The 19,075-nt window shown below is 39.6% G+C and overlaps 1 protein-coding gene across 1 annotated transcript in view; it reads left to right on the top strand.

The window, feature by feature from the left end:
* The window catches only part of CREB5 (cAMP responsive element binding protein 5), a 209,781-nt gene that overhangs the window by 6,834 nt on the left and 183,872 nt on the right, over positions 1-19,075 (top strand). The window contains exon 3 of the mRNA XM_031044999.2: positions 5,342-5,463. Within this exon, the coding sequence (XP_030900859.1) occupies positions 5,342-5,463 (122 nt within the window). The remainder of the gene's footprint in view (positions 1-5,341; positions 5,464-19,075) is intronic.

Here is a 19,075-nt window from a genome sequence, read left to right as displayed (position 1 = left end):
ACATACATAATCCTCAGTTTGCTAAATATTTCCTTCTTGTGGTTTACTCAGGGAGGTTTATCTAGGTATGAATTTTGTGGAATGCAAAATGATTGGATATAAGGACAAATAATTTTGTTTGATTTCTTGTTTGTTTCTAAAATGCAACTGGTCAGGTTCTGAGTCACCAGAAGATATTATGGTTGTGTAGGACTCAGTATGTGTAGCCCCAGAAGAAGTCCAATCAGCACTTTAAACATTGCATCTTTAAGCTCATTTGTGAGTCCATGGGTGAGGGCAGTTCCACCCGATACAGCTAGGTGCACCTCTTATTCATCTCCTCTTCCATCATCTGCTTGAGGTGTTGTGATGTTGAGCTTCTCGGTGCACTTGGGTAGTAACCTGTCAAATTAATAAAGAAATTCTCAGGGCATTCTTTTTTCCTTGTGACTGCTTGATGGGCAGCCCTACAAATTTCAGTGCTAGCCCTATTAGTCTGACTTTGTTTTCATTGTATGAAAGTATAACAACATGAGTAAGTATAGAACTTCAACAGAGACCACAGCTGAACAAGCCAAATGCCTGTTATTACTGCACATCAGACTAAACTTTTCTTTTGAAAGATGAAGAATCAAGTTACACACCGTGGAGCTGTGCTGTTGGGTATCTTTTGCTGAATTGGAATTCTATTTTTCTTTATTTAAATCAAAGCTTGTTTCACATAACTGTCCTTTGATTCTCTAGGGAGTTTTAACTGGTATCATGCATCAAGTTTTCATTTGTGCTTTGAGGGATTAACTTCTAGGATCCAGGCTAGTTTTACAAAATGCATTCTGGATGATTCAAATAAACTCTCTATATAGCAAGCTAATGTTGCATTTCCTGAGCTGTTGTTTTCAAAGCAATATATTGAGATTAATTGTCCTTTCTGAGGCTATTATGTCTGTAATTACATCCCTCCCCCTCTCCCCCCACGAAATTGCAATGAAACCCCCATGCAATACCAAGCATAATGAGTATATAACAGAATACTTTTACTTTACTGAAGACTTCAAATTCCCCATTACAGCATATATTTTTCAATGGGTCTAGAAGATCAGACATCACTTCAGACACTGAGGACAGGTTCTCAAAACAGTCAGCAGCCCAAATACACTCAATATATCAGGTTCTGGTCAAAATCTGATTGCTGAGTGCTTCTGAAATCCTCTCTTATAAGATACAGTAGGTTAACTTGTGATCTGCACAGGTAAGATCGTTTGATCTTGCTCTGGGGCTTTTATGTTATCGATTTACATTATTGATGTTTATTTAAACTCAATGTTTCTTGCAGCCTTTCTTGACATGACTGTGTCATTAGACAGGCAAATTATTCACCTAACTAATAGTCTGAAAAGAATATATATTGTGTAGTCTGAAGCTTGACAGGTTGTGTTTGACCTGGTGCTAAAGGCGAGATACATGTCGACCTCCTAAGTAATTGTCAGATGACACAGTTTCACTTGGGAAGTGACAGTTGGCTAAAGGTAGACACCTCAAAGCCTAGTAGCAGTTGGGGATGGAAAGATTTTTACATGTTGAAGTAGGGGACTGGGTTGGAATGGCTGGTCAGTATAACAACCAGTTACCTAGGGTTAACCCAGACAGACCTTTATCACAAGCTGCCCAGTCCAAAATGCAGCTTGTGACATTAAAAGTACTGGATTCTATGGGTAACAGTGTGCCTGCAGGACAGCTTACAGTAATGTGTGTCCTCAGTAGGAATGCTGAGTACGGTGCTAGATCTGTCTGAGTTTTGGTCCAGTTGGGTCTGGCATATTCAGTTGCTGAAGTACAACAAATCAGAGCCCTGTTCTCAGTGAGCCTGCAATAGTTGTGGGCGCTGGTGATAGCAACAAAAGGTTTGTTTGTACCAACAGGGAACAGTGAGGTCAGGCACAAGCTGCTGGAACTATTAATGCATTTTTAAGTGCTGAGAATTAGGAATATTTTATTAATTCTGGGAGACCTGAATATGCAGTTTATGCTAGGGTCTCCTTTGTGATACTGTTCCCAGTTAAAACACAAAGGCTTGCCTAATCTAGGTTAAAGGGTTATTGTGATGTTGAGAGTAATATATTCTGCTATCCCTTTGCTCACCTTCTGAAGGAGAATTAGTGTTTTGCAGAGGCAAAATAGTTGGTTTCCTGAGGAGCAAAGAAAGCCCACTGGACTTGGTAGCCCTAAAGTCCTGAAATCAGCAAGTGTAGTGTATGTGCAGTATAATTACTGTGATATGTAAAGTCTCAATATTTGAAGGTCTGGATCTTTATCAGTTCTGCTCTCATACAACACAAAAGTTTTGTGATTGTTGAAGGTGGTTTCTTTGGATGTTGAAGGATGAAGTATTTTAAAGTAGAAAGGCAGCTCTTGTTTTGCATCTGGCTGAGCTGGCTTCCGGCAGGTCTGTGAATGGAGTTTAGGCCAGGTGCTTGGTGGTGTTCCCTTCCTGACTGGGAGGAAAGGCGGGCTGCCTCTTTTAACAAAATCTTCTTGTGAATTCCTGTCACTGCATTCTGGATCATAGAAACTACAGCCACCATTTGGAGAGACTGAGGTAGTAATTTAAGATCACCATGTCAATATGTAGGTGGTGTAAAAGGTGTCAATAATCTATGACTGTTGATGCTTTTAGATAATAAAGTAGTGGATTGGAAAGATCACCTGTAGGCAGCACATTTGATTATCTCAAACTGCTTTTAGTGCAAAAGATACACTTTCACTATGTATAGAGAAAAGCTGATGAGGCCTTTGTGCATTTGAAGTCACATTTGTGCTCTGGGTTGCTTGTTTTCACTGTTACTTCACTGAGATAATTTTTTCTTTGTCTGTCTAACATTCATGAAATAGATGCTGAACAGATCTGGAACTTCAGCTATGTATGCCTGAGCACCACCTTGTTACCCATTAAGATGCTTCTGAGCTAATATAGCTGTTGTAGTAGTGCTTGATTTCTCTATCAGCTGTGTACCTTGATGGAAAACAACGAAACCTTATCTATGTTAGTGTATTCTCTTCTGCTCTGTCCCCAGATTTTCAGCTCTGGAAAAAACTAGAATTTTTTGATTTCAGTGAAAGTGGTGCCATCAACTTTTTTATGAAAATGTGGTTTCTCATTTTGGTGATGAAATTGGTACCTTGCTTATTTGATATGGGTATACCACTTCTAAAAAGAAAACGTTTCCTGTATTTGCCTCACATTCAAATACTAACAAACCCTTTATGTTCAGGGAGACTTGGCAATGATTGTCTTAGTTTTCCTACAAAAGAGTTGTGTTGTTCACTAAAGTAATATTTAATCCTTTTTGGAAATCAAATATATTTCTCCTGCTTTTTAGTGCACTGCATTTCCAGCATAAACTCCAGTCCAAAGGCCAAACAGAACCCTGGTGTAAATCTACTGAGTTCAATGAGATTACCCTTGAGATTAGTTTGGCACTACTTTGTTTAGCATATGAACCTGTAAAGTGCTGAGTGTCTTCAGCTCCCATCAATGTCAGCACCTCGTTGATTCAGCTCCTTGTGCTAAGTTCTCTCAAGATTCTTGGAAAGTCTTATGTTTCTGACTCTGGTAACACAGTAGTTAGCTGTGAAAACTAATAGATAAATATGTGTGCATTCCCAAACACTTGAGTTTTGTTTCCCTTAAGCTCACAAGTAGGACGCTCAAGCCAAAAGAAATAAAGCAGAATTTTAACTTTAAGGACTTGCTTTTTATATTACACCAGTATGTTCCATCAGAAATATAAATGCAAATGGGTGTGTCTGCCCATTGATTACTTGAGAAGCTCAAACCTGTAGGGCCACACCTGACACAGGTGGAAATTGGCTTCAGCTGGTTTTATAATGGGAGGAGGCTGATGTTCCTTCTTAGTTTCCAAGTGAAAACTGCATTTGTTTGTATGCACTGCTTTTGTGCTGCCTTTTGTTTTGGGGTTTCTGTGTGTTTCTATGCTGATCACGGGAGAAACGTTAGAACTTGGCCCAGCTTAGGTGCAAGAAACCATTTTTTTTCTTCTCAAACTCAATGAAGTGGAAAGATTTTTCTTTTTTGTGAGGTCAGAATTGGTCCAATATGGGCTACTGGGATTAGTAGGACAGAGTTTTCATTCTGTAAAGAATGAATTTAAAATAGTAGGGTGGTTGTCAATGATTATGCAAAAAATTATTTTTGAAGAGAGTGAATCCAATCTTTCCATAAAATTAGGCACAAAGCAGCTTGAGCTGGAATGGGGGCTTGGGAAAAAGGAACCACCAGGTAAGAGAAGAGTTTTCTATTATCTTTTTTTAAACATGTGTAAAGCTGATAGGCTTATATGGACTTTCCCCTACTTCTGCTAATATGGTTCTGTACCATAATTTTGAGGGGGAGATGGGAAAGGTGAGGTGGAATAGTTAAGAACTTGCCTAAGAATGAATGGAGGTGCCTCAGAGCTGACTTTTCAGGAGTTCCCAAGTTTGGTCTTGACCTTTTACTTGCTGAAGAAGGACCAAGGTCATCACTGAAAATACAGTCCACAGGGCAATGTAGATCATCTATTCGACAGGTTTTTGTAGAGGTGGGGGAAACCTTGTGCTTTCTTGAGTCCCTGCTGCCTGTGGCATTAGAGAATCCTGTCCTTCCCCGCATTATTTCTGAGAAGGCAAAAGAGTTCCTAGGAATGAAGTCATGCATTAAAAATATTTTGACTCCAAATCTCTTGGCTTATGTGTATTACACTTTCAGGTATAAAACACATAAGGATGCTTCTTTGTGGTCAAAGTTTAACATTTCATAGGTTTTTCTAAATGTTTAATTCTTTCAAAAACTCTGTTAGAAGCAGACTTCTCACTGTGGCTAACTTCATGGGTTTTGCAAAGAATGTGTATGTTTGGGGTGGTTTTCAAACACTTCAAGGTGTTAACTAACATGTATCTGCAGCAGTTACCTGTGTGCTGTGATGTAAATGCGCTTTGTGATACGTGCTGTGCATTGTTTTGCATGCCCCTATTATTGAAGGTTTATAAGCAGTTACAATGGCTACTTGCACATTTTAAGGTTATGCACTTGTGTTATGTGCCTTGTGAAAATCTGGCCTGTTGTCTTTCTGGTTGAATGATGAACAGTGCTGAGTGTTTTTGGACACTGCTAGCAAACACTGGCTGTCTGCAGTACATTGTGTTGAAATTCAGTGCTGTGTGGTTTGTTTTTCATGACGGTGTGGTTGGGGTGGGAAGGCATGGAGAAGTTAGCTAGAACCGCTCTTTCCCTGGAAGGCAATTTAATTGTCTCCTCCTCCTTATAGTATTAAATACCAATGATCATTTCTTGTCATATTCTCAGATCAGACTCCTACACCAACACGCTTTCTGAAGAACTGTGAGGAAGTGGGCCTCTTCAACGACATCGATTGCTCCCTAGAGCACGAGTTTAGGAAGGCACAAGAAGAAGAGAACAACAAAAGGGTGAGTTTGAGCACACTGAACCCTTCCTCCTGTTTTTATTTTCGTGAAGCATTAAAGGATGTGTTTCAAGATCACTGTCTGTGAAAGCAGATTGAGCTCTGATACCTGGTAGTAACCTTTTGGTTAGAAACTAGGTGGCACTATACGATGTGACATACTTTAAACTGTTGAAACAGTTGACAAATATAAAACCCCCAAACCAGCAAAACCCCAGCATTACATTTCCAGAAGTTTGTAACTGTGTTCGCCAGGGTTTGATTCCAAGTCTTTGCTTTTAAGTAAACTGTAACACAAACCACACACCTCTTGAGGGAGAGGCTTGGGAAAATTATATCATCTTTGAAGTGAGGACTGCAGACTTGCTCAAATGCATTACAGAGAAATGTGGATTATGAAGGAGCATTTACTTCAGAAAAAAAAAAGGAAAAGAAAGTTTTGCTCTTTCCTCTGCAACATGATGGGGCCCTGGATTTATTTGTCATCATTACTGTTTCTGTATTTCTCATAAAGTATTTATGTTGAAGGGAGAAACTTGAACTTGTAATACCTAGTAGATAATGTATCCCATTTACAATTGGTATTCTTTTAGTTTCAGTATTTGTAAATTTTGGTTGAATGATATATTTGTATGGGGTTAAGTGTACTCTTGTGCCCATAGGTTGTTAAGGTATTTTGAGGGATCTTAAAGAGCTGTTAAAATTTTCAGGGAATTGTAAAACAGCTTAATGCACTATGGAGGCCAGCAAGAGCTAATGCACGAAATTTTAACTTTTCAAATAAGATCCAAAGTTCTGGTTGCTTTTGAGGACTAAAACACGAGTAATGTGCAACTTCCTACATCAGCATATTGCTCCCTGCAGCCCTCTAGTAACCTGCCCAATGCCTCCCCTTCACAACGTTCCCTTTGTGTTTCTGTTTTCCCCTCTCCCATTTCTGTGGCTCTTGGAAATTCCTGTGTAATGTGTCCCCTGCCATAGGAGTTCCTCAGTTATTGAACAGTGTGTTATTTGGCTTAGTTCTCACGGTAATCTCTATTTGTCTAATTTGAACATTAACCGGGACCACAGACTAGAAGTAGGAAAAGGCTGCTACAAAGCAGCTGTGGTGCTGAAGCCAGAAGGGACTTTTTCTTAGCTTACTTCAGCATAATTTTGCCTTTCAGGGTGTCTGTGCTTCCAATTGCAAGGGCTTCCTCTGTAGGTCCTTCTTCTCATGGCTCCTGTATTGTCATTTGGTTTGCCTGTTGGTGATTGCTATCCAATTCAAAATTCATGCATGTGAGGCATATGTGCTGCTGGGCTTATGAAATCTGGAGGTAGCAGCATTTAGAGATCTTGAGACCTGCAAAGTAAAGGTAAAGAAGGCTTTTTGGAAAACAGAAAAAGAGGTGAAGCTGGTTGCTGAGGTGCAGAATGTGATGCAAGGCTTGTAAAAAGAAGGTGGGAAGGGAGTCTAGGAATGGTTTGGCTTTGGCTTCTTAAGGAATGGAGTCCAGGGATGTTTTATTTGTGGCTCTTAAGGAAAGAGACTGGGAAAGGTAGAGGAGAAGAGGGGAGAAACAGCAGCATGGTATGCTGAACAAAGAACAGGAATGTCCGAATATGATAGTCCAAGTTTTGGTCAAGGATTGGGAAAATAGTCCTGATTGCCCTCACAGCTTTGTGTGTAGGACGAATGTTAGAAAACAGCCGTGTAATGGGATAAGTATGTCTAATTTTGGATTTAACTTGTTAAAACTTGTGTCTTATGTGCTGCAGTGGGGAGTCTTAGGCAGAGTCAAGGGGAACATTTCTGTACACTGCTACTTCTTCACAAACTAGAGGATTCCTAAGCAGTTCTTTCTGCATGGTGTTTATTTTGCACAAGTGGGAGGTGAGGAGAAATCTACTGATGTAGACTTCTGTGCAGCACTGTAGTGATAGGACAAGGGGTAATGGGTTAAAACTTGAACAGCAGCAGTTTAGACTGGATATAAGGAAGAAATTATTTACTGTAAGGGTGGGAGGTACTGGAATGGGTTGCCCAGGGAGGTGGTGAATGCTCCATCCCTGGCAGTGTTCAAGGCCAGGTTGGATGAAGCCTTGGGTGGTATGGTTTAGTGTGAGGTGTCCCTGCCCATGGCAGGGGGGTTGGAACTAGATGATCCTAAGGTCCTTTCCAACCCTAACATATTCTATGATTCTATGATTGCAGTTCTTGATGTTGCAGAGTCCATTTCAGTTTACAAGTGGTCGCTGCATAATCTGATTAAAACCTAGACAAAAGCATCGAGTTTCCTGATAATTCCAGTTGTTTGCCAGCCTCTGGAAGTCTTATTCTGTTCTTCTCCTATCAGCCCCTGCAGCTGCCACTGGTGATCTACAGAGAGCAAATGAGTGATGGCAGGGAGGGAAATAATTTTTTTTTATTTTTTTTAAAAAAGGGGGTGGGAAAAAAGGGGGGGGGGTGAAAGTCCAACTAGCTGACTAACCTGTAACATTTGCTCTGTGTTTCCAATTAATCTGCTGTATGTTCTTTCTTACGTTACCCACTGACTGTCAGATAGGCATCTGAAGCAGGCCCCAGTAGGGCCTTATGCAAATGCAAAAGACAAAGGCCATGACAGAAAGGGACTCCTCAAGCTGCAGCTATTGCTAACAAAATGCTTCTAACAGCCTGTCCCTAGAATATGAGTGCAATTTAGCTTTAGCCTAATGGACCTACTGGACCTACCAAGCCTTGCAGACTAAGACTAGCTGCATGGAAATCTTACTCATGGCTCAGAAAAGTCATCCAAAAATATTTTTGGTTGTGTTAATTTCTCTGGACTCTGAAAGAAATACTTTTGTTTATTTTAGTATATTGCTGCGGCTTAGCACACAGCTTGACACTGAAATCTAACAGGAAAACACTCATTCTATTTTTTTTCCTCCTTGAGTCATCATTTGAAAACTCAAAGGATAAAGTTTAATTGGCTGCATTATTTCTTTCTTTTGTTCTCCTTTTTTTCTGAGCAGGAGCTCATGGATAATCCATGAGAACTTGCTGTGATTAAGCTGGTTATGTGAACTGGTGATATTCCAAATTAACTGTGAAGCACTGAGTGCACAGTTTCAGGAGCACTGTGTGTACCTTTTCTTGTAAAGGTAGTATTGAGAGGAAAGCACTTGCATGAACATCCCAGCTGCTTATCTGGGAACAAATCACTTAACAACTTTATGCCATATTTGCTCATGTGTAAAGTCGGAGTACTCTTTCTGCCTTCCATGCTTGGTATGTCCTATGATTGTAAACTCATGTGTCAAAGACCATCTCTTAAAGTATATGTTGGTTAGCCTCTGATTGTGGACTGAGTGGATGCAAGTAGTAATAATGCTGGTGACTTCCAGGATCTAAATTGAAATGAGAAAAGTAAATATATAAATGGAAGTGAGATTGTCAGTTTTTTTTGCTCCTCTGTTGCCTCTACCATCAAATATTAGCTGCATATTTGCAGCTTTCTCATCAGCTTGAGAAAGGCCTACTCCTTAAATGCAAAGGATGCTATAGATCAGCAACAAGCATACTGATAAGCATATGAGAAAGAGGCTTTTTATATCCTCTTGATGGCACTCTTCCTGACATAAGCATCCTATCTGCTAAAATCACCACCAAAATTAGCACAGGTAAAAGCATACCTCTATTATATTTCTACTTGGAAATTTGTAAATAGTAAAGCTTTTATGAACTTGAGGCAGGCAGCAATTGACAGCTTGGCCTTAGACAAAATCTGCAGCCCAAATCAACAAGTGCTGCCAGATCAGATGTCCATTTTAGCCTAGTAGTTGCAGGTTTTAGGTTTACACTGCTGGGAGCATTAAGTATCCAAAGCATTTGTAGTGAGTTATAAATGCAAACACATGACCTTTGCTGCTACTGGATAGGCCCTGCTGTTGCATCTTGTTTTGAGCATTGAGGCTGAGAGGATAATGTCAAAGATGGGAAGGGTCAGGATCTGTTTATGAATAAGTAATTGAACCTGCTTCCTTAAAATGCATCTAGCCTGACCTCCCTACATGAAATGAGAAGACTGGAAATAAGCTCAGTACTAACTACTCTGAAATAGTTACGTATTTTAAATGTGGGGCGTTTTCTCATCAGATTCTGCTTGTGCTAGAATTTGGATACATCACTTTCTACGGCTTATCCTGCAACTTTGAAATCTTCTAGCCAGTGTTCAATGCTGCAAGATTACTTGTGAACTGTGCAAATGGGTCAGGGAAATGGCTATTCTCAATGCTTTTTGTGGGTTGTTCAATGTCAGTTCAGGAAGTTCATGGCCAGCAATTCCTCTTGCGTGGCTTAATATTCCTGTTCTAAATATACTATCCCACTGCAGGCACCTCACTGCTAGAAATGATCTGTGAGTTGAAGCAGTCCAGTAAAAAAATAGAAGAGAAACAAATATAGAGTATTTGGTGGTTGAATAAGTTCAGTCTACACAATGATCAAAAGCCTGAATATCCAGTCTAATTGTGTTAAACAAGGGAGGATGCTACAGTCTGATGTCTACGTGAAAGGTATAAATTTGTGCTGAATTCAGTGGCTCTCTGACTACCAGGAGAGAATTCTTGCAAATATCTTCTGAATGTCATAGCTCTGTGCTGTAGCCTATGAGTATGGGTAAGATGATCTAAGTCGGGGCAAGCTGGAAGTGATAGAATCTGTCTCTTGAGGAGTGTAGTTTAGTGAAAAATTTAATGTCATTTCTGCGCCTTGTGTTCATACATAAAATTTAAACCTGTCCCACAGGTTTTCTCTTTTGCCTTCTGATAAGTTTGCAGAAAAAATACATGATGACTTTTGTTTAAGTGTTTTTTAAAAAGGAAACCTCTTACATTGCAACAAGGAGATAAAAAGTGAATACCAAATCAGTTCCCCTAAATCTGATGGAATAAGAATGCCCAATAAGCATTTTTTCTGTTGCACAAACTTAGTAGGGTTTGCTGCTTTTTTTTTTTTTTTTTTAGCTTAATTTATATTAACTAACCAAAAAAGGGGCTGATACTGTTCAGTCATGTCACTGGGGGGAGAGGCAGGCCCTGGGGGACATGCTGCTCTTTTGCAGAAGGTGCCATTTTGAAATCTTTTGACTTTCCCAATAGAAGACATTGCAAGAGTTGTGTTGGCTGGATATCAGAAAACACTTCATACCTTGTTTTAATCCTGTCCATCATTCCATTAAAGCAGAAGCTTCATGCTTACATTTAATCATTGACAGTGCAGTAGCAGTGCAGTAAATGGGACTCTTGAACAGGAAAGAGCAATATGGTACCCATATATGAAGAGAAAGATATCTGTATGTTGGTAAAGTGCATCGCACAAATGTTTGGATTTTAGAGGCTTGTATTGTAATGGTAATAGGCTATCTCTTTCATCTGTTGATGAAAGAGAAGAACAAGGATGGAGGGTTTATTTTGGCGGTGGTGGTGGCTGGTGGATATAAAATTCAACACCGGCCATTTATGAAAACCAGCTCCCTTGCCAAGGAGTGCACTCATCTGACTCTTTCCCCCCTCACATGATTAATGTGCATCACAGGGCCATGCTTCAAGAATGTGTACATTTTGTGTCCAGTTTTGTAGTAGTGCAGGACAGGACACTTGTAGATTGATTTCCTTTTAAGCATGGTCCTGTGGGAGGTGCTGTCAATGCTGCAGTGTGCTGGTGTAGAACAGTATGACTTCTGAGTATGCACCCTGCCTCTGCAGCAATCAGTTTTCCCTTGTCAATACTCTGAAACCCTAGTGGGGTCATTGAGAAGAATGGTGTGGTGGTAGATGTTTCAGAAGCAAGTGCTCTGAAACAGCTGAATTTCACTAGTGAAGTAATATAGATGAACAAATTTGTAAGCCTGTTCCTTGTGCACTTGTAGCTCAACTGACAGTCTGTACAGCAGAAGAAAGCAAAGACCTATCTTTAAATGCTTGGTTGTTGTTTTTTTTTTTTTTTTTTTAATTATGCAATCATAAATACACATATACATTCTCCCTGCATTTGTCTAACTATGATGTAAGGAAGTCCATATTTTTTTCAAGTCGAAAGTCCCTCTGACTTCTTATTCTTCCACCAAGATGGAGTATCTTACATGGTATATTGTAACATATACAAAATAAGACTAGGAATGATTTATGTTAATACAGTGCTTAGGGACCAGGGTACCGTGGTTGTAGGTATAGTAATAACTTCAAGTTGCTACTTTGTCAATCAGTGAAGCTGTTGCCAAGGTGACAGCTCAAAACTTGAGATCAAAACCCAAGTTATCACCCCACATCCAAAGATTTCATTATAGTGCCTATACTCTAAATAATGGAATAGTTAAGAGTTGGAAAGGACCTTGAGATCATCAAGTTCCATCCCCCCTGCCATGGGAAGGAACACCTCACACTAAACCATGTCACCCAAAACTCCATCCAGCCTGGCCTTAAACACTGCCAGGGATATAACATCTATATCTGCTAAGATGTGGGCATCTTCGGAGCATAGCACTTCTTATGTGTTATGTGTTGAAATAATGTAAGAATACATTATAACTCTGTATCAGAGTTTTTCCAGTGGGTTATTCTGAGGTTTTATATACAGTAAATGCATCAGGCTATTGATCTGCTTTATGGGCTCACCATTGCTTTATAAACCCCCTTTTCCTTTCTTAATTAGCTTCTGCAGCCTTCCTATGGAGAAGGTAAATGCTTTGTCTCTTATTTTCTACAGAAAAACAGATTCCACAGAACATTATTTTCCAAAACTTCTTTGTAGTGAGACACCAAGCTCTTGAAGGAATCTCACACATGGAATGAGAATTGCAGGGGAGCTGGGTGCTCTCCACCATTCTACGAAGCAAGCGTCTTTCTGTCTCTTGGTTCCTGTCAGTTAAGTTCAGCAATGTGGCCTCAAAAGATTGATAGACACCTTCAAAGGCATTTTGGTGCCTTGCTCTCACTGAAATAAAGCAGAAGTGAATTGGTGAGCTACCATAAAGGATTTGGGCTCAAGTGACGTGCTGAAAATTGCACAGGAAGTCTGTGGCAGAGCTTCGGATTGATTCCATATCTCCTCGGTCTCCACATAGGGCATCCCGCAAACCATGTGTGTTAAAGATTTATCAGCTGTTGTTCAGTGTTGCTAAAGACAGGAAGAATGCTCTCCTCCTCTCTCCAGATGGGCAGGCTTGCTAAATTTTAACTGCTTTTCTTAACTTGCAGAACTCTAATGGTAGACATGTGGTGGCATGTTGTATTTTATATGGCAGTTCTGCAGTTGACACTTTAGTCCCCTGACTTCATGAGTCCTGTTTTGAGCATGTATCTATGTCCAGACAATTGCCACGCTGAACTGTGTTACAAAAGGGAATCTTTCTGCCAAATGGTGCAGAAAACCTAGCAAGACAACAGAGTTCATATTGTGACCTTGAAGAAATATTCAGAAGAATAGGCTTTAACCTAGGCTCATTACTGACAGTACAATCTCATATCCTCTGCTGGCAGGTAGGTCTGTCTTATCTTCTGTAGCGATGGAATTGTGTTTGAATGGATTTATGGGTTTAGCTCCTCATACTCTGAGAGAAGACCTGATTTTTTTTTTCAGCAGTAAGTGCCTAAGTCATGCAGAAAGTCAGTTCTTGAAGGCATACGTTTCTTATTGAGCTAACCCTCCCTAAGCATAATCCTTCCATGTTCTTCAGAATTCCAGCTGATGAGTCATCTTGCAGAGCTCAGTCAGGACAGTCCACTTTCCTTCTGCTTTGTATTGTCTCTGTCCCAGAGAAGCTGAGTCATCCTTTTGTAATGTTTGGGGTTTTGTTATGTTTTGTATATTTCGGCTACCCCCAAAAAAGGAGGCCTGCCTGATTGCATTGTGACGTTTATCACAACCCCATGGCATAGTTGAGCATTTTGCTTTGGTCTTCCTATGAATGTTTTCAGTGGCACAGCTTTCTTGTTGCCAGTTGAGATTTCAGCAGCATGGACTGGATGGCACATGATGAAGAGATAAAGCCTCCCTGTAGTGGCATTTTTATAAGGCTATCTCTTAAGTAAAGTCCCTAAATCTTGGCAATCTCTTTAGAGCATACACTCTGCTATAAAACATGAGCTCTTTGCTCCCCAGAGTGGACTGAAGCCTATATAGTTGGGTAGGTAATCAGATACTGCTGATATATTTCAGAGCAAGGTGCACTTTTACTTTATTTATGAAGATAGACGTGCTGGTTGAGGGCTTAATCACAGCTGATAAATCATTTTAAGAAAGCCTATTAGAACCATATGCTGATTCTTTGTATTAATATGGTGTGTCTGTTTCCAGTCTAATAAGGCAGGGTCTCTTCCCCCTCTCCATTCCTCCTGCCTGGTGTGTGAACTATTTATCTGTTTAAGTGATACTGCTTGCTCGGGGGCATTCTCCTCTTTGAGAGGTGTTGTTAATAAAGCAAGGTGAACAGAGGAGCAAGGGATTCTCACTCTCCAGAGTGAACAAACCTGTGTGTTTTCAGTCACCTTTGTTGTGATGAAATTGCAGAGCAAAGGTCCAAAAACTGAGACAAGGAATCCTATCACTTAAAACCTAGAGAACCATGGCATGGCCTTTACGGCAGCATAAGGTTGTCATTTTGGCCCAGGTGGTTACAATCCCAAAGGCCGAGAGCTGCAAGGGGGTGAGTAGGCTGACATGTCGGTTACCTCACCTTTCCCTCACTTGGAGAGGGCTGCTGCAGGAACAGGTTCCATGGCCATCTAATGAGATCCACATTGGTGAAGTTATTCTGTGCCAAGTCCTATTTATCATTAATTGGTTGGTTCACTTGCAGATCTTTCCTATTATTTGCTGATTATTCCCCTACACATTTTATTATCATGCCAAAATTTGAATGTTAATAATTTCTTGATTTATTGTTTGTTTATAACTCTGTCTACTGCCTAAATGGGTGTAGTTAGTTTTCAAAACAGCAACAGCTCTTATGCTGACTGAGTTTCTTTCACATTTTGCACATGGCAGTCGCCTATTTATAAACCTCCATAGGGACTCCTAAACCTTTACAGTTGGGTTCCTCCCACTACTTCAGCCCCTTTTCTCCCTTGTTCCCCCAAGGCAAGTCTTGTTTCTTTGGCATAAAGACAATGATGGTGATTGTTATGTGGAGAAAATGTCCACAAGCTATGAACTGTAAGGATTTTTAATTTATACCTCAACCAAAATAAATTAGAAATTAGAGATAACCAGGAGAGGAAGGGTATTTTCACCTTCAGGTAGGAGATCCTCATCTGAGTTACTGGTATTCTTTAGTCTTACAAAATATGAAACTGAAAAACTGAAAACTTGCTTTACATCAGTTGTGTGTGCTCTGTAGCATGGCTTGTTTCTAGTACTGTACAAAGTTACTGTATTTTTAAAAGCCCCTAAACTTTGTTAAATTTGAAGTACTTCAGAGTAACAAAAGGAACAGTGGAGAAAGAAAGAAGCCAGAACAACCGAGCACATGCCATGGCAGTTAATGAATGCTGGAGTTGGATGTATAGCTCCACATATCTCTGGGGCAGCTCCATTGAATGTAATGGATAATGGAATTTAAATTTTGCATAGTTATAATAGGCTAAAAGATCGAAGGGAGAAAAGTCTTTGCCCAGAGACTATAAAAAAAAAACCACCCATGGTGGTGAAGTGATATGAAGTATTTGTGTACTTGGTTATCTCCTGATAATAGGTAAAAGTAGGGCCTTTTAAAAACCACACTTGGGAGAAAAAAAATATACATTTTAATTTACTCTATTTGTTCTGTCACATGCTTCTCTACAGAAATTGCCATATTCACTCTTATCAAAAAAATACCAACTTTCTTTCTTCCCTGAAATGTGGGTAAACCGTGTGTGGCTCCATCTGGTCCTTGGGAAGCAAACAGACATCAGTTCACCATGCGAATGTTCATGTCAAAGTGCAGCTCTGCCAGCCAGTCCGGGGCTGGGTGGTGGGAGACACAGGGAGAATGAACTCAGTGTTACAAACTGTCTCTTTTGAATTTCTACAACCTATTAGTCACAGCAAGATGCCCTTATTGATTTTGGTAAGAGAGGTCACTTTTAATCCTCTAAAGTGGAGAGAGCTGCATGCACTCTGCATAGCATGACATTAAAATTGACACAGCTCTGCATCAGTTCTATGGAAATGCCCTAAACCTAGATGGATTATTGCCTTTCCTTTCAATAGATACAAGCTGCTAACCAGAGCATGCTAACCTAGATTAGGTGTAAAAGCTTTAAAATACTTGATAAGGAAAGCAGAGCCAAAAGAAGCTAGAAAACGTGTGAGCATGCTAAAAAAGCTGCCCTTGCAGAAATAGGCCATTAGTCTTAAAAAAAACTTCACTTTCTCCTTTTTTTTTTTTAAATTAAAAAGTCAACACAGAGGAGTTGATATTATCATATAAAAGAACACACAAAAGCTTACTCTATGATTGTGAGGAAAGCTTTATTCTGGCTGATGGCCCTTGTTAGTTTTGTTTGTGTTCTTGAACTAAATCTTTGAATACAATTAGAATAGAATAGTCGGACTTGAATCTTAAGTGTGCATCAAAATAAACAGCAGAGGTGAACTCCCAGCAGTTTTCTTTTCATCTTTGTTATCCTTGCCCTGACCCGTTTTTCCTGCCTAATGATCATTTGTGGCATACCATTATTAAGAGAAATCTTCTTGAAGGAGAAATGCACTTAATGGGTGTAGGAAAATTATTGTGAGCCTGGAGAAGTGTTTTTTTTCTTTCTTTGGAATTCCAGAAAATGACTACTGCCCCTTGTGATTTTATGCTTGTTTTTATTTGGAAATTTGTTTTCTGAAGGTTTTGCTGTTTTTTTTGTGGTTTTTTTTGTTTGTTTCTTTTTTTTTTTCCTGTGGGTCTCAATAAAAATGTACAATGTAGTGTTTAGGGAAATTTGTTGGCTTGTCATGTAAGCCTTGTGTTCTCCCTTTTCATTATTTGTGGCTTGCTCCAGTATTTCTTATGAAAGGTTAAAAATTTCCCTTCTAAATAAAAGACATCTGCAAAATGGAGTGCAGTAAAAAACATTAAGGTACAATGTTAAACTCTAAGCTATGTAGCCTGCAAGTGCAGTGTGTATGATGATGGAGGTGCTTTGCTTTCATGCCACATCACTTTTCAGTAAGCATTTTACTTATATAAAGGACTTATTCCTACCCCAGGTCAGACTTAGTGGGGCAAGAGGAAAGGAAAATTCAGACAAGAAGAGGAGGAAAAGTAGCATTGCTCCGACATGAAGAAAACTGAGGAAGGGCTAGCATGAGGCAGTAGAAGTGAGAGAGAAATATAAATGAAAGAAAGAACAGCACTCACATGAGGCAGACATTAAAAAGGCTGCTCTTTGGTTTGAGAAGAGGGGGGTTAAAATACTCCTGTGTTCTTAGCAGAATTACTTGAGCAGAGATAAGAGTATGAAAAGTTCCGTTTTCTTTTCTCCCCATCCCCCAACCCAAGCAAATTGAATTAGTTTTTCTCTTAACGTTGAATTGAGATGTCAAGGGATGTGACTGTAGAAGAGGAGACATGAACATGCTCTGTTGATGTTGGGTATTAGAATAGATTTTCCCTGAAAAAGAGACAGAGTCACCATGGGTGCTGCTGTTTCTCCTTGCAGTGGTCTTCATAAAATGATACTTCTCTTGTCACACTTCTGTCTTATCTCTGAGGTCTATGTGTATGTCCCTTGGGATGTGAACATCTATATGTGGGGCCTGTTTCTCTAACGACAAAGTTACTATAGTTCTCTTCCCACCTATGCTATTTTTTTGTTCCAGTACAGTAAACACATGCAACTGTAAATGCTAACATATATGTTCCAGTAAAACCAGGAAAACTATTAAGGGTATTACACCTCTGCACATAAGTTCTTATTTTGTGGATTATTGTTTGGCTGGGTCTTTTTCAGGTACAGTTCTCTTATCCCAGTTTCTTTTCTTTGCTTCATCCATCTCAGCCAGTTAAATGTGTATATAACTGATTTTCTGAAATGGGGCCAAAGTCCATGTACTTCAATAGCTCTTGAACATGTGGTTAACTTCAAGCATGTGTGTAGGGGTTTGCTGAATAGAGATAGTTTGCTGAATCAGGACTTCCTGACACTAAGATTTTAAATTGCAAACAATCCTCTCTTTTAATGTATTTTAATTACTGCCTCCTGTGGACTATAGGTAACTCCTGTTACTTGAGTCCTGCAGAAAGTTGTAGTTGGTTGAAGAGTAATTTAAGGGTAAAATCAATCTTTCTGATACCCTGCTGTGACAGCTATCTTTTTACTTCCTCTTAATAAATAACTTAATGATGTTACATGGAAAGGAATAATGACTGGGATTTCATGTGATAGTAAAAAATTATTTTTCTGGAGGAATTAAAAAGATCTGTTCCTCTTTGCTTTTTTTTTTTTTTAAGTAATTTGCAGCTTTTTTCTTTGTTTTTTAAAATGAAATGTCTGTATTTTCTAAACAAAATGGCACTAAAATGGGAGTATAAGTATGCCATTACTGAGTAAATAAACCTGAGGTACCTATTTAGTCTTTTGGATACGTAAAATTGTGTGACTTCTTGAGAAAGTACTTTTAAAGAATGCTGAAAGTATGTGGTTTTTACATATATATAAAAAAGCTTCAAAAACAATCAAAAAATCCCCACCCCAGAGCAATCCCCCCACCCCCCAAAACAAAAAAACACAACAAAAATCCCCAACAACAAACCCACAGTAGAAATCCAGTTGCCTTTCTCATTCACTTACATCTTTCCATATGAAGGGATAAATGGGATAGCATTTCTTGTCCTGTGTTGGTTTGGTTTTCTATATTCTGGATCACACATAGGGTGGGCTGGAATGTAGGTTCCATAGGGCAAAGGCATCTGTTGGAAGGTGTAGGCAAGGGGAAAGGAGCAGTGAGGGAAATGTTCCTTTTAAAATATGTCTTAATATGCGTTTATGCTTTTAGTGATGGACTGCTCAAATTGTCTTCTAAAGACAGTGAAGAAAACTCCTCTATTATACTATTGCAGTTGATGCACTTAATGCAGTGTTTTAAAACAAAGTGCTCTTCACTTTTTTTTGTGGAAGGTGGTAAGACTTAAAAATAGAAATGGGCTTTCCCCTTCTTTTCTTACTACTTTTCAATATTCATTTCCACACATTCCATCTTCAAAACAGCTAATCTGTGTCCCCTTCTTGAATAGCGTTATCCTGACAACAGAAGCAGTGAAAAGAGCCGAGACTGCAGAACTTCTAACAATGCCGGAGGGCCTCAGGAATAGGAATGCCCTGAAAAAAATGTGCTCCCTTCCAGCTGCCCTTCATATTGTTGTCTCCCTATCCAATTTACTAGAGAATTTCCCACTGGCTCTTGGCTCATTCCCAAATGAGAATGTAATCTTTTAAAGATTACACTGCATAATGGAGGGACAAGGAGCTCTTTATTAACTGGGATAGGGAGTCACTTGCTATTAGGCAAGAGAGAGGGATGGGCTGGAGTTGAGTTTGTTGATCTCTGCTTTCTGCACCTTCTTGTCTCCTCATCGATAGGACAGCAGGTTGGGAGTGGAAAACCATTGCAGTTG

Source organism: Melopsittacus undulatus, chromosome 1, assembly GCF_012275295.1.
Source record: "Melopsittacus undulatus isolate bMelUnd1 chromosome 1, bMelUnd1.mat.Z, whole genome shotgun sequence".
NCBI lineage: Eukaryota > Metazoa > Chordata > Aves > Psittaciformes > Psittaculidae > Melopsittacus > Melopsittacus undulatus.
This window is presented reverse-complemented; position numbering and strand designations above follow the sequence as displayed.